The sequence below is a fragment of the Rattus norvegicus genome, chromosome 6, assembly GCF_036323735.1.
Source record: "Rattus norvegicus strain BN/NHsdMcwi chromosome 6, GRCr8, whole genome shotgun sequence".
NCBI classification, from domain to species: domain Eukaryota; kingdom Metazoa; phylum Chordata; class Mammalia; order Rodentia; family Muridae; genus Rattus; species Rattus norvegicus.
This window is the reverse complement of record NC_086024.1, coordinates 36,823,218-36,836,071: the sequence shown is the minus strand read 5'-3', so window position 1 is coordinate 36,836,071 and position 12,854 is coordinate 36,823,218. Positions and strand designations below refer to the sequence as shown.

At 41.1% G+C, this 12,854-nt stretch overlaps 1 protein-coding gene across 7 annotated transcripts in view; it reads right to left on the bottom strand.

Annotated features, from left to right (window-relative positions):
* Ldah (lipid droplet associated hydrolase) overlaps positions 1 to 12,854 on the bottom strand; it is an 84,571-nt gene that overhangs the window by 49,858 nt on the left and 21,859 nt on the right. For all 7 annotated transcript variants that reach the window (XR_010052083.1, XR_010052084.1, NM_001394269.1 and 4 more), the window contains one exon: positions 2,685 to 2,854. Coding sequence is in view for 5 of the 7 variants with exons in the window: in NM_001394269.1 (NP_001381198.1) it covers positions 2,685 to 2,854 (170 nt within the window). In the remaining 2 variants the exon portion in view is untranslated. The remainder of the gene's footprint in view (positions 1 to 2,684; positions 2,855 to 12,854) is intronic.

Here is a 12,854-nt window from a genome sequence, read left to right as displayed (position 1 = left end):
GTATGTATGTATGTATGTACGTACACCATGCACATGCCTGGTGCCTGAAAACGTCAGAAGAAGGTGTCAGATTCCCTGGAACTAGAGTTACAAATGGCTGGGAGCTACTATGCAGGTTCTGGGAATTGAACCCAGGTCCTCTGTAAGAGTACAATTATTGCTAACTGTGAAACCATCTCCAGCCCCACAGAAAACCTTTGAGAAATGAAAACACAAAATTGTACAGACAGCACCTTTACCTCTCTCCCTAAAGGTGCCCTTCATGTACAATCACACACATTAGTTTTTAGTATTCCACTTGTGTCTGTGTGTCTTCTCTCTGTATGTGATATATGCATGTGTGTATAAGGTCATGTAAATGTGTGTACACATGCATGTGCATGTACATGTGAAGGCAAAGGTTGATGCTGGGTGCCTCTCTCAAGTGTGCTCCTAGTTTTTGAGACACTCTCAGGGAGTCTGGAGCTCAAGAGTTCCTGAGGATGGCAGGCTCGCACACTCCAGGGATCTACCCTCTCTGCTCCCTCAGAACTGGGTTTATACCTGGCCTTTACATAGGTGCTGGAGATCCACACTCGTGTCCTCATGGCTGTGACACATCATGCAGAGCCATCTCTCCAGCACCATTAAAGAAGAGGAAATACGGTTTCACAGCTCTCTGAAACTCTGAATCATAGTATGTCTTCACAAACGGACTGTGCTAAGCTTGTTCCTCCCTTTCCCCTCCCCTTTTTCCTTTTCTTCCCTCTTTCCATCCTTTCCAATCTCTATCCAAGTGTTCACAGGAGACTACAACCCTGGGAAAACGCACGGTTATGATTCTGTCAAAGACTCTGCAGTCTGGGACCTGGTTAAGCTGTGATCAGATTTCTAACCAGAAATTGGTAGTAAATACAAACAGTTTAACAATACTGGTCTGGGACAGTTTAACAATACTGGTCTGGGGCAGTTTAACAATATTGGTCTGGGGCAGTAAGTAACCAATACAGCAGTTAACCTAATGACTGAAATGACAACAATAGTAGATACTTGCTTAGAACTTTAAAATCCCAGGCTACACTCTTAATATTTTACATAGGTCCTCACAAAATCCTTGAAGAACACATGAATTATTTCCAATTTGCTGATGGAAACAGTGAGATCGAGACTCAATGACTTGTCCAAGTTTACACTAATGGAAATGTCAAAAAATGATTTGAGCCTAAGTGAGTACTAGAGACAGAGCTCACAGTTACTGTGTGAAGAGAGGTGCTCACACACAGGCTGGGGGCTGGGAAATGACAGCCACATATAGTGTGAGAGGAATTTCAAGGACAGAAACAAGATTGTAAGTGACGCCAAGGCTAACATCAAAAGCAAAGCTGCTTCCTGAATAAAAGGCCCTATCTAGGGCAGGATACAACTGAGTGCAAGTATAATCTTCAATTTATTGAATTCACACTTAGACATAAAAATATATTTTCTTATATCCAAAAGGAGAAAATTAAAACCCATTTGGTATTAAAAACAGTCAGGGAGTCTATAGTTCTACTCTCTCCAAGTGCTGGTTTAAGCACCGAATGAAGCAAGCTGGCAAGAAAGGAGGCAAATTCCTAGTGGGATCCAAGACCCCGCTGGAGATATTTTATCACACGGACTGGAAATATTCATGGACAGGGATGCTGCGAAGGGATCCCGTCCTCTTGCTTAGTTGTCTCATCCACGAGACTCCAGGCCCTCTGCTAAAAAACATCCTGTATCCTCAGGGGGTTCCTCAAGATAACCCAACAGCGGTTTTATACGCACACATGACAAATGAAGAAATAACTTGCAAACTGTAGCCACTCACCGGGTCTGTTCATGAAACATGTGAGCTAAAGCGCACCTTTATGTAAAGGCTCTCACACAGTCCACTCTTTAAGTTGGAATCTGTGACTTTGGTGCCTCAATCTACAGTACAGGGCTGCACTTAGGAACCAGTTAGCCCACTGATAGAGTGCTTGCTTTAGGCCCTAGTTTTATCCCCAGGATCACAACGAACAAAAAGACAAAGACAGCAAGCATCTGTGAATGAAAGGATATATACGTATCTGCACACTACAAAACAGAAAAGAATCTAAACTCCAAATGATGAGGGTACACCATTTTGCTTCTTAAAAAAAGACAGGAATATTTTCTTACTTAAGTTTTTGGAGAGTTACTGTCTTTGTTTTATAGTATGGGTGATTTGTCTGCACATATAGCTGTGTGCCTTCTGCATGCAGTCCCTGTGGAGGCCAGAGAGGACCCAGAATCCTGAACTGTGGTTATAGACTGTTGAGAACCACCTCCTCGGAATCAGACTTGTTGGATCCTCCAGACGAGCAGTTGGTGCTCTGAGCCAACGAGCCACCTCCCTAGCCTATGAATCTTTTCAGAACAGTCTTCCCATAATGACAGAGGCTTCCCATGCCACTCTCAGTAACTGTTCTTAAACACTGCTTCACAAAAGACAGTTGGTTAAACATGACCTCAGAACTCCAAGACATTCATTTAGCAAACCTCTTTCCCACCATTATTCACTGGAACATCATGGGAATTTCTTAAACACATCTTTGGTACTAAAGAGATAAGGATAAAGATAGATCCACGTACCCTTTCCTGTGCTTTCCAAAAAACCTAATACACAATCAGGCACCCACAGTCACCTTCTAAGGTATACGTACCGGCAGCTCCGGGGCACGGTTCATCACGTGAAGAGCAATATAGCTGCCTACGGAATGGCCAATGAATATAAGCTTCACATCCTTCGGTACGTGAGCTCTCAGAAAAGCTATTTTGTGCTCTATTTGACCATTCAGACCATAGATGTCCTCAATTTCTTGAGCATTTGGTTCTAGAAGCAAAAGTATGAACACACTTTAATAAGTAAGCAAGCTTATTAAAGTAGATAAAGTACCTACAAAAAATACTGAACTTAAAGCAGCAATGCAGGGTGAGGTACTCACCCTTTGTCACAAGCCTAGAGTACGCTAGCTACAGTACCAGGCACTTACGTTACAGTCATCCACCCTTACCACAGAGCTGGAAAAGAAGGATTATCTGAGACATCTCAACTCACAGACAGTATGTTTGAGACTGACAGCTACAGACCTGTGAAATAGAGGAGGTGGGGCTCAAATGAAGGTCTGTTCTCAAAGCCCATGGATTTTCAACTAGTCCATGGACTACTGTTAGTTTAGGCCAGGAGTTCTCTGAACGATCATGTAACAGAATACTCGGGACAGTCTGTTGGAATAGATAGCTGGGCCCTGACACCAGAGTCTCTGACATAGTAGGTCTGGGTAGAGGTCCAAGAATTTCCTAAGTTTCTAGGAGATACACACATGCTGATTCTCAGACTACACCCTGGGGACCACTTGGTTAAGCTTATATTCAGTGAACTAAGAAACACATGATACTGCCTGCGTTAACAATCTGTTTATATTTACAAAAACTTAGACTTAAATAGAAATCTAAATGTTAACTCATACAGTCATGACTTGAAATAGCCTTTCTTTTCTGTTCTCTTTTTCTAGAGTTTTCAAGACCTAATTAAAAACTACACTTGCTTAACCCCACTGACCCAGAAAGATAAATATGGCATGTAGCTACTTACAAGCAGATATTAGCCGTTAAGTAAACAATAAACATGTTACAGCCCACAGGGGAGTTCTAGTGGGGACACACGAGTCTCTCTGGGAAGGGGAAATAGAATAGATTCTGCAGGTGGACTCGGGGTAAGTGGGGATGGGAACAAGAGGGATCAAATGGCATGGGAAGGGTGGAGTGAAAAGACGGGGAGAGATGACTGGAAGGGGAGGGCATTGGTGGGTGATGTTTCCACTTGGTGCAGTGGAAACTCCTGCATCTATAAGAGTGCCCCTAGTAAGGACTCCTAGTGATGAGGATACAGAACCTGAACGGTCCATCTTCTGCAACCTGGCAAGGCTTCCAGTGGTGTGAATGGATCAACAACCCAGCCACCTTCCACCTACAATCTGTCCTGTATGCAGACGTGCTGGGATGAGGGTGACAGAGAACTTGTGGCCAATCAATGGCTGGTCTAATTTGAGGCCCATGCCACCAGGAGGAACCCATGCCTGACACTACCTGGATGACAGGGACCTAGGGTAGAACCAAACCCAACTGGAGGAAAAGAAAGGAAGGAAGAAAAAAAAAGAGAAAAGAAAGAAAAAAGTATGTTCTGATATATTCATAGATCAGTGTCTAGTCCAGTCATCATAAGAAAGAGCACCTCTGGCAGCTGTTGGGAGCCAGTGCTGAGATCCACAGTGAAGATTAGGTGAAGGGAGAGCCCAGGTTGGAGGTCTCATCTGGTCAGTCCCCTCAAAGCTCAGGGAACCCCTGAGGAAAAGGAGAGGAGGAATTGTGGGAGCCAGAGTAGTGGAAGACATGGAGAGAGCATGGCAGGCAGAATCAACTAAGGGGGCTCAAGGGGGCTCACAGTAACTTAAGTGGCAGTCATGGAGCCTACGTGGGTCTGAGTTAGATCCTTTGCAATATATGTTATGGTCGTTGGCTTGGGTTTTAAGGGGAACTCCTGACAGTGGAACTGGGAGTGTCTCTGACTCGTTGGCCTGCTCTTAGGACCCTTTCCTCCTACTGGTTTGCCTGTCTAGCCTTGATGTTAGAGGCTTTGTGCCTAGTCTTATGTAGTATCTTATGTGTTCAGCTGATGACCCTGAGAGACCTACTCTTTTGTGGGAGAGATGCAATAGGGGAGTGAACCTGGGGTAGAGGGGGAATAGCGGAGGGCAGAGAAGAGTGAAAGGAAGAGAAGTTGCAGTAGGGATGGTTGTATCAAAGAATTAAAAAACAAACAACAAAACTACACTTGCCTTCAAGAAGATTATAGCTCAGAAAGAGGATAAATAGATTTTATTTATTTTGCCTATGTTCATGTGTATGTGGGTGTGCATGTTAACGTGTGCATGGGTATAATTGTGAAGCCCTTAAGTATCTCAGAAAGGCAGTGGTCATCTGTACTTAAGAGAGGTGTTATTATAGCTCTTTCCAATTGATTCTCGAGAAATACTACAAGACCACCACACCACAGATGTAAACATTTAGTTACATATTTGAAATTGGGCATAAGTCTATATATACCTTCCTCTATATGTATAGTTAGCTACAGATTAAAACATTAAGCGTGTAAGTTTAACTATGCATTTTCACACAAACACTATTTATAAGTCTTTGATGACCATAAGACTAGAATTTAGTGCTGTGGCACTGGGTGTGCACATCGTAGCCCTTTACCTTTCACACAGTCATTTTCACTTGTGAATGTGACTTTTCCATCTTGCCCCTTACTCAATAAAGATATCCTAATAATAATTTTAACCTAATAGCTTACAAGAAGAAATAAAAGGCTGAAATCAGAACTTCATATTTGAAATTCTTTGATCAAGATGGGTGTATCATTTATTCCTTAGATGGACCTTTAAAAACAATGTTTACCATACACGTATATTATAATAAAAAAATCTAAAAAGTCATGAAAAATTCACTCTAAATTCTTGAAAGTAGAACCAGAGGTTGAATGTGAAAAATCTTTTTATGTATTATTTTATTTGTAATATTAAAAAGAGTCTAGCAGTGCTAGCTGTCATTTAATAATAGAACTTGAACTGTTAAATAAGTGTAAATATTGAACTTAATGTTTGGGAAAAAGGAGAACTTTTGACATGTGGTCCCCAGGTATCTTGCTTCTATTTTACAGAAAAAAAGTCACTTCATTGTTACTCAAATGGGACATAGAAAGCCCAAAGGACTTTGTGGGTTCATGCTAAAGATCAGAGAAGCAGCTGGGTGAGAACTGTGGCCCTCAAGTCTTTATGCTTCCTTCATTCAGGGGTCCAAATGACTTTCCTTTCCCTATTACCTCTAGGTTTGCTAAGATGAAAAGACACGCTCACAATTGGGAGCACACTTTGTTCCCGCTCTCTCAGTGTTCTGCAAGCCCCTTGGATGCAATTGTGGTGACTTTGCCAGCTCTCAAAGTGACGAACACACTGAAGGGATGAGAGATGGGCATTTACACTTATTTACAAATGCTACCTAACTTAAAGACAAATACAAAACCTATGAACTTCAAGAATGTCTTGAAATTAATTTTAATTATTATTCTCAACAACCAAACAAGTTATGCTTTCCACTTGATGGGCATGAATGATCCACTAAGGGTTTCAACAGCACAAATAGAGGGATCAGGTGGGAAATGCAGGAAGAACAAAATGCTACAAACAGTAAAAAAAGGCAAGAGGCACAAAGAGTGATATTTGGAAATGGTGAGGAGTTTGAGGGAGAAATGGAACAAAGTCGTTAGAAAAGAAAGTTGTCACAAATTGAGCAGGACATGGGATGTTACACGAGGGCATGTATGTAGACTACACAGAAAGGAGCAGCATGCTTGGCTTGTGGGGTCCAGGATGGGTGCTACCATGCCAACAGCCCCCAATGCATCAGAGACTCCTAAATGCACTTAGAAAGAGGTTGGGGTTTTCAGACACAATATCCAGATACTGATGAGCATGTAGGTCATTCTGAGCACCTCTTACTGGAAATGCTTGTCACCAGAACTGTCTGGATTTCAAGTCTCTGTCTGTCTATGATTTGAGGATATTTCCATTGAATGTACTTGCTGTGCATCTCTCAGGCAAAAATCTGCAATCTGAATGAAGCTCCTTAGTCCTCTTACCAGCCTCAGGACTGCAACAATGTGTTTGATTTCTAGGTTCTTCTCCAGCTCTGCACTTTAACTTGGAAACTTGCTTGAATTTCTAGTGGCCATGGGTACTGGCCTGACTGTCCCCACCGTTGGGAGCATCTTTCCTCAAAGTTCTTCTGCTATGCCCTTTCCTGGGAGAAGAGAAGTTTACAGAACATATTCTCTCTCTCTCTCTCTCTCTCTCTCTCTCTCTCTCTCTCTCTCTCTCTCTCTCTGACTATTGGGTGTGGTTTTGTTTCTTTACAATTGCATGAGCCAGATTCATCATTTATGAAAGGCTATATACAAATTTAAGGTGATGTTCTCATCTGCTAAAGCTGAACCAGTGGAATCCTGGACTTGTGTTTTATATGTTTTGAACAAAAGACTTGAAGTAGTTGATAATAAATTTGCCACCGAGTAAGCTGTTTTAGTAAGTCAAAGCCAAAAAACATTTTAAACTCCCAATTTGTTAACATTTCGTCTCAGCTTTTCTTGAATCATCCCTTTGTGGTATCAGAGAACATCTGCTCTGTTGTTATATCCACTTTATGGTTCTGTCAATATGCTGCAACCAGAATATTATTTCCAACTGTTCATAATCTTAACACATGCTAATATGAAGCGAAACGTCTGCCAACCTTTGATGTGCTGCCATAGCTTGCTTTCAGTCATTACGTAGTTTTCAGACTATACCTTGCATGTCGGGCCACCTGTACTTAGGATCATAATCTCAGATGGGAAATGATGCAACTGTCCTGCTGCGCTAACCCACCTGCTATGACACTCGTAAGTGTGACCTCTACGTCACCTCTACTAGGTCATGTAGGTTGGTAAGGCCAGGGCTACACTTGGCCTCATAGAACTTTTGGGATACTCAGGCTATAAATGGAAATAGTCATCTCAAAAGACAGAGATGGACATCTCTAGTTCCATTTAATTCTCCTGCAGCAGCACACACCATCACCTAGTCAGGGATCAGTAAGTTAGTCCTCAGTGGTGATAAACAGCCTGCCCTTTTACCTGGCTACTTAGTATCTGCTGGCCCTCTGGGCTAATGCCTCTAGATGGCACTGTTCTCATTAGGTAGCAAAGGGCCCAGTGTAACTGCTAAGTCATTATTAACTCATTAGTAAGTACAGAAGCCAAGTACAGAGTCCAAGCAATAAGCACCCAAGTAAAGTTATACATAAGCAAGCATCAATTTAAAACACAAATTAAATACATTTCCTAGAAATTCGGACTCACTTCTCACTGGTTTTGTACAGCAGTGCTTACTTGGTAGAGGAAAATCCACAGCCAAGGTATTGAAGATGTGGTCCTAGGACCAGCAGCATGAAGGCTTCTGGGAAGTTGTTAGAAATACAGAATCTCAGATGGTGTCCCACATCTACTGAATCAGTGACTCAAGGGCTGGCCATTATGTTAATAAACAACCTTGGTGCACGTCAGAGTTTGAGAGCCCTTATCCTGGCTGATCCTTTCCATCTGTTTTCAGTTTCAAAGTTGCTACTCAGATTGTGTTTATTTGCTTCTGATTTTAGTACAGCTTTGGAATGTTACTGTGACTGCTGTTGTTGCCGTAACTAAGAATTCTCTCTATACTATACTATGTGTGTGTGTGTGTGTGTGTGTGTGTGTGTGTGTGTGTGTGTGTGTCTGTGTGTGTGTGTCTTTTTCTCCATGGTAGGGATGTAGGAATAAGACATGATGGCTGCTCATGACTCAGAACTTTGAGCAAAGGGAATAGATAATAATTAGTTTTCAATAAGGAGCTACCAGTCTCTTATATTTAAAGAGTTTCTTGTAGACAGCAGATAGTTGGATCTTATTTTTATCTACTTTGAGCGACTATCCTTTAAAGTATTCATATTCAAACCGATTACTAATACATTTAGATAAATGATCATATACAATTTAAAGTTTTAAATTTAATTTTAATTATGTGTATATATGAATGTCTATGTATAGCTATGTGCATATGAGGACAGGTGCCTGGGGAGACCAGAAAGCTGTCCTGGATTCCCTGGGGCAGGAGTTAAAGGTGATTGTGAGCTGCCCAACTTGGGTCCTCTGCAAGAAAAGTCCTCCTAACTGCTGAGCCTCCCTTTCCTCTCCACTAAGTGTGCTCTGCTTTGATGCCTTGTTTGTTTTTTGCCTTTTTCTCTTCTACTTTTTTTGGTCTTAATTGAGTATATTTAATCATCCCATTTTCTCTCTTTTGGTCATGTCATGGTCATTATATTTCTTTAATTTTAAAAATTTATCCTCCTCATCATTTTTAATGGTTGCCCTAGAATTTGCAGTATTTAATGTAAGCTGATGTAAGTAATGACTTATCACTTTACCTTTAGTTTTGTTACATAACAATGATCTTAATTGCTCTCCTTCATCCTTTATGCCCGTGCCAACACTCATCCCACTCACCCATACATTATCACCACTTACCAATTGAGCACTTATTTAGAATAAGGAACTTTAAAAATTTAAAAACTTAAAAATTTCTTCCTTGCTTCTCTTTTTTTTATATTTTTATTAGTGTGTGTGCACATGAGCACGTGTGCATGCCCACAGAGGTCAGAGAAGGTGTTGGATCCTCTGGAAGCAGAGACCCAGGTGGTTATGACCCAGTGGCTGTGGGTACTAGGAAGTGAGCTCGGTCTCTATAGAGCAGGAGGTCTTAACCAATCAGCCATCTCTCAAACCTATGCCTTTCTCTTCTTGTTACAGGTTTGAGTTTCTAGCTCCACTTAGCTTTTCTTGTAAGGTAAAACTAAAGCAAACAGTCTCCTCTGCTTTTGTCTAGAAACTCATTACTTTCTTTCGTTTACTTTCCAAGGATATGTTTATTAAACACAAAATTATAGGTTGATGATATTTTTCTTTCAAAACTAAGTATTTTACTTTATTCTCTTTGCATGTGACAAAGGGTTCTTGGAAATTTTATTGTTGTCCTTCAAGGGTTCTATTGATTTCCTGTAATTTCAATATGTGACACACAGGCAAAGAGTTTGAGTAGTTATCCTGCTCACTGTTCGCCAGGCATCTGAGTTTCATTATGTGAGTTAAGTGCTTCCCTTACTTTGGCTCCACTCCCTCCACCCTCTCCACCCTCTCCCTCCATCCTCTCCTCTCCTCTCCCTCCGTCCTCTCCACTCCCTCCACCCTCTCCACCCTCTTCCTCCATCCTCTCCTCTCCCTCTATTCTCTCCCTCCTCTCCTCTCCCTCTATCCTCTTCTCTTCTCTCTTCTCCCTCCGCTCCTCTCCCTCCGTCCTCTCCTCTCCTCTCCCTCTATCCTCTCCCTCCATTCTCTCCTCTCCTCTCCCTTCAACCCTCTTCTGTATTCTAATTATGTAGCTGTCTCACCTTTGAAATTGTCCATAGCTCTTGGATATCCTGTTCTTTAAGAACACTATTTTTTTCTATTTGCATTTCTGTTAGGGAAGTTTTTACTGATCTATTTCCAATTTCACAGATCCTTTCCTTAGCTGCACTGGGCCTAGTGGCAAGCCCATGAAAGCCATTTGTTGCAGTATTTTCTAGTATTTTCTTTTTAGTCTTTCTTTAAAAGTATCCAACTATCAATTTGCATTACTATTCTTTTGTGGCATGTTACAGTTTTCATTAGAGTCTCAACATATTAATTGTCATAGTTATTTTAAATGCCCTATCTGATAAACTTAACGTTGGCAACAGGCACATCTGAATTTGGTTATGGTTCACAACTTGTTGTTCAGTCTTACTGTTTTTCTCTTGCCTTTTACAAAGCCTTGTAACTTTTCTGACTAAAGTTGGACATGATGTACCAGTACTAGGAACTGAAGTGAATAAATAGATTCTTGGCATGCGGCTTTATATTAAGGTGGCCAGGAGCTGAGCTACATTTAATATTTATTAGAGCCTTTGATTTCATCCATGCTATTGTCTTTTCACCCTTCCCTGCTGGTTCCCCAAAGACCTCCTTAACAGATCCTGTAACTTGCAGCACACACACCCCTGTTATATCCAAAGCCTATGAACATGGTGTAAACTATGGGGGTAGGGGAGGAAGCATTCCTCAATTGCGTAGTTAATATAGTCTCAGAGGGCCTGAGATTCTGTCTGTGATCATAACAAATGTTTTTCAGATCATTTTCCCTCTCTATGTGAGGCAAGAAGGCCAAGAGGTTCTTCCCTCCGGTTAGACAAGGTCACACAGGGTCTCGTCCTTTGGAGAGTAGGCTTTTGCTACTGAGAATCCTTTGGGAATGATGCAAAATGATTCCCCTTCCATTCCTACCCTAAGAAGACCCTGAAAGATATTCTCAGATAATCACCGTGTCGCCTTTACTGCCATGGCAAAGTACTCATAGAGATTGGCTCATGGTTTTAGAGGTCTCAATCTGCAGTTGTCTGGCCCTGTTGTTTTGGGTACTGGGAAACAGACCATTTAGTCAACAAGTGGTACCACAAAGCTGCTGGTTTTCTGGGGACTAGGAAGGAAAATGAGAAAGGAAGAGGACAAGGAAGTCCTATCCTCCAAGGTCACGACCCCAGTGAACTAAACTTCTTACTCCACAAAAGGTTTACTACCTCTCAAGATTCCATTACATTACGGATCCCCAAATGGAGTATTTCGTTCATGAGGTCAAAGGCCTCCTGACATACACCTATCAAAGTTCCTAATATATGTTTGAAAACTATGCACTGGAGACCACTCCCTCAGTTGAACATTTTAGGGACATTTAAAATTTAAACTATCATAGGGCATTGTCTTATTCCTACAATCCTATCATGAGAGAGGGAGAGGCAGAAGGATTGTCAGTTTAAAGACATCTTGAGCTATTTAGTGAGGTCCTGTCTTAAAATATAAACAAGCAAAGCTGGAGAGATGGCTCAGAAGTTAGGAGCACTTACTGTTCTTGCAGAGGACCTGGGTTCAATTTCCAGTACCCACAAAGTGGGTCAAAACCAATCTGTATCTCCTACCTGACCTACTTAGGCACCGAGCATATTCATGGTGTACATACACACATGGAGGCAAAACACCTCACACATAAAATAATAAAATAAATCTTACAAGCAACAAAACTAAAACCAAAGTCCTAAGACTGCCAAAGAGCTGATGTGGGAGTTCCTAGAGGGAATACTCTTGGGAGACTGGGAAGCCCCTGAGAATTTCCACTTCGCTCTCAAACTGTCTGCATTGCACTCTGTGTGTTCTACTGGCTAAGGCTTGCCTAAGTTCTTCTAAGTGAGCTGTTTTTTCACAGTGGTGCCACTGGTCCAGGTTGTATATGCCCTGGCCCTGCTTTCTTGAGTGCCTGACATCTGGTTGTGAGGGCAGGTGTGGTAGATTCTAAGCCCTACAGGTCAGAGATGAATATTACTTATTTTGGAAGAATTTTGCATTAGACCCTTTCCTTGTGCATAATGTTTGCCAACTAACAGTAACCAGCAGTAAATAAATGTTCATCAGTACCTTCATGAAAATAGTAAGTACATTATTTAGTTCAGGTCTAAGATATACATTTCACCAGAACATTTTACAAAGGGCAAACCAAACCAAACCAAACCAAACCAAACCCCCACAGAAGATAAGTCCACCACGGGACAGTTCTCACAGGCATAATTGAATTTGTGCAAGACTCCTGGGCTTCTGTACTCAGCATTAAAGGACTAGAGAGTTTCTTCTCTCCGTGCTAATGTGCCAATGTTTGCTTGTTTTGAAGCTAACAATTTTTGATCATAATTAAATAAATATTATAATTTATAATATTCTTTTCCAATTTTAAATTATAAAGCAGCAATTTTAAACATTATTTAGCATCTGTATTGTCTAAATTTTACTTAACAGGTACACATTATTTTAATTTTAAAAATACAGTACTTATTTTAAAAAAGGAATAAAATCATGCACTGGAACCAAAAGATCATCTATAAACTATAAAGTTATGAACAAGATAAACTGGTATTGTTTATCTACCTGAATACACTAATGTTCAGAGAGTATTCAGAAGAGTTCACATAATCATAACCACAATCATCTTAAAACAGAAAACAATTACATCTGATATGATGGTGAGTGGCCATAGTACAGTTAAAAATAAATTAATCAAAACTAGCCTTGAATGTCATCTAAG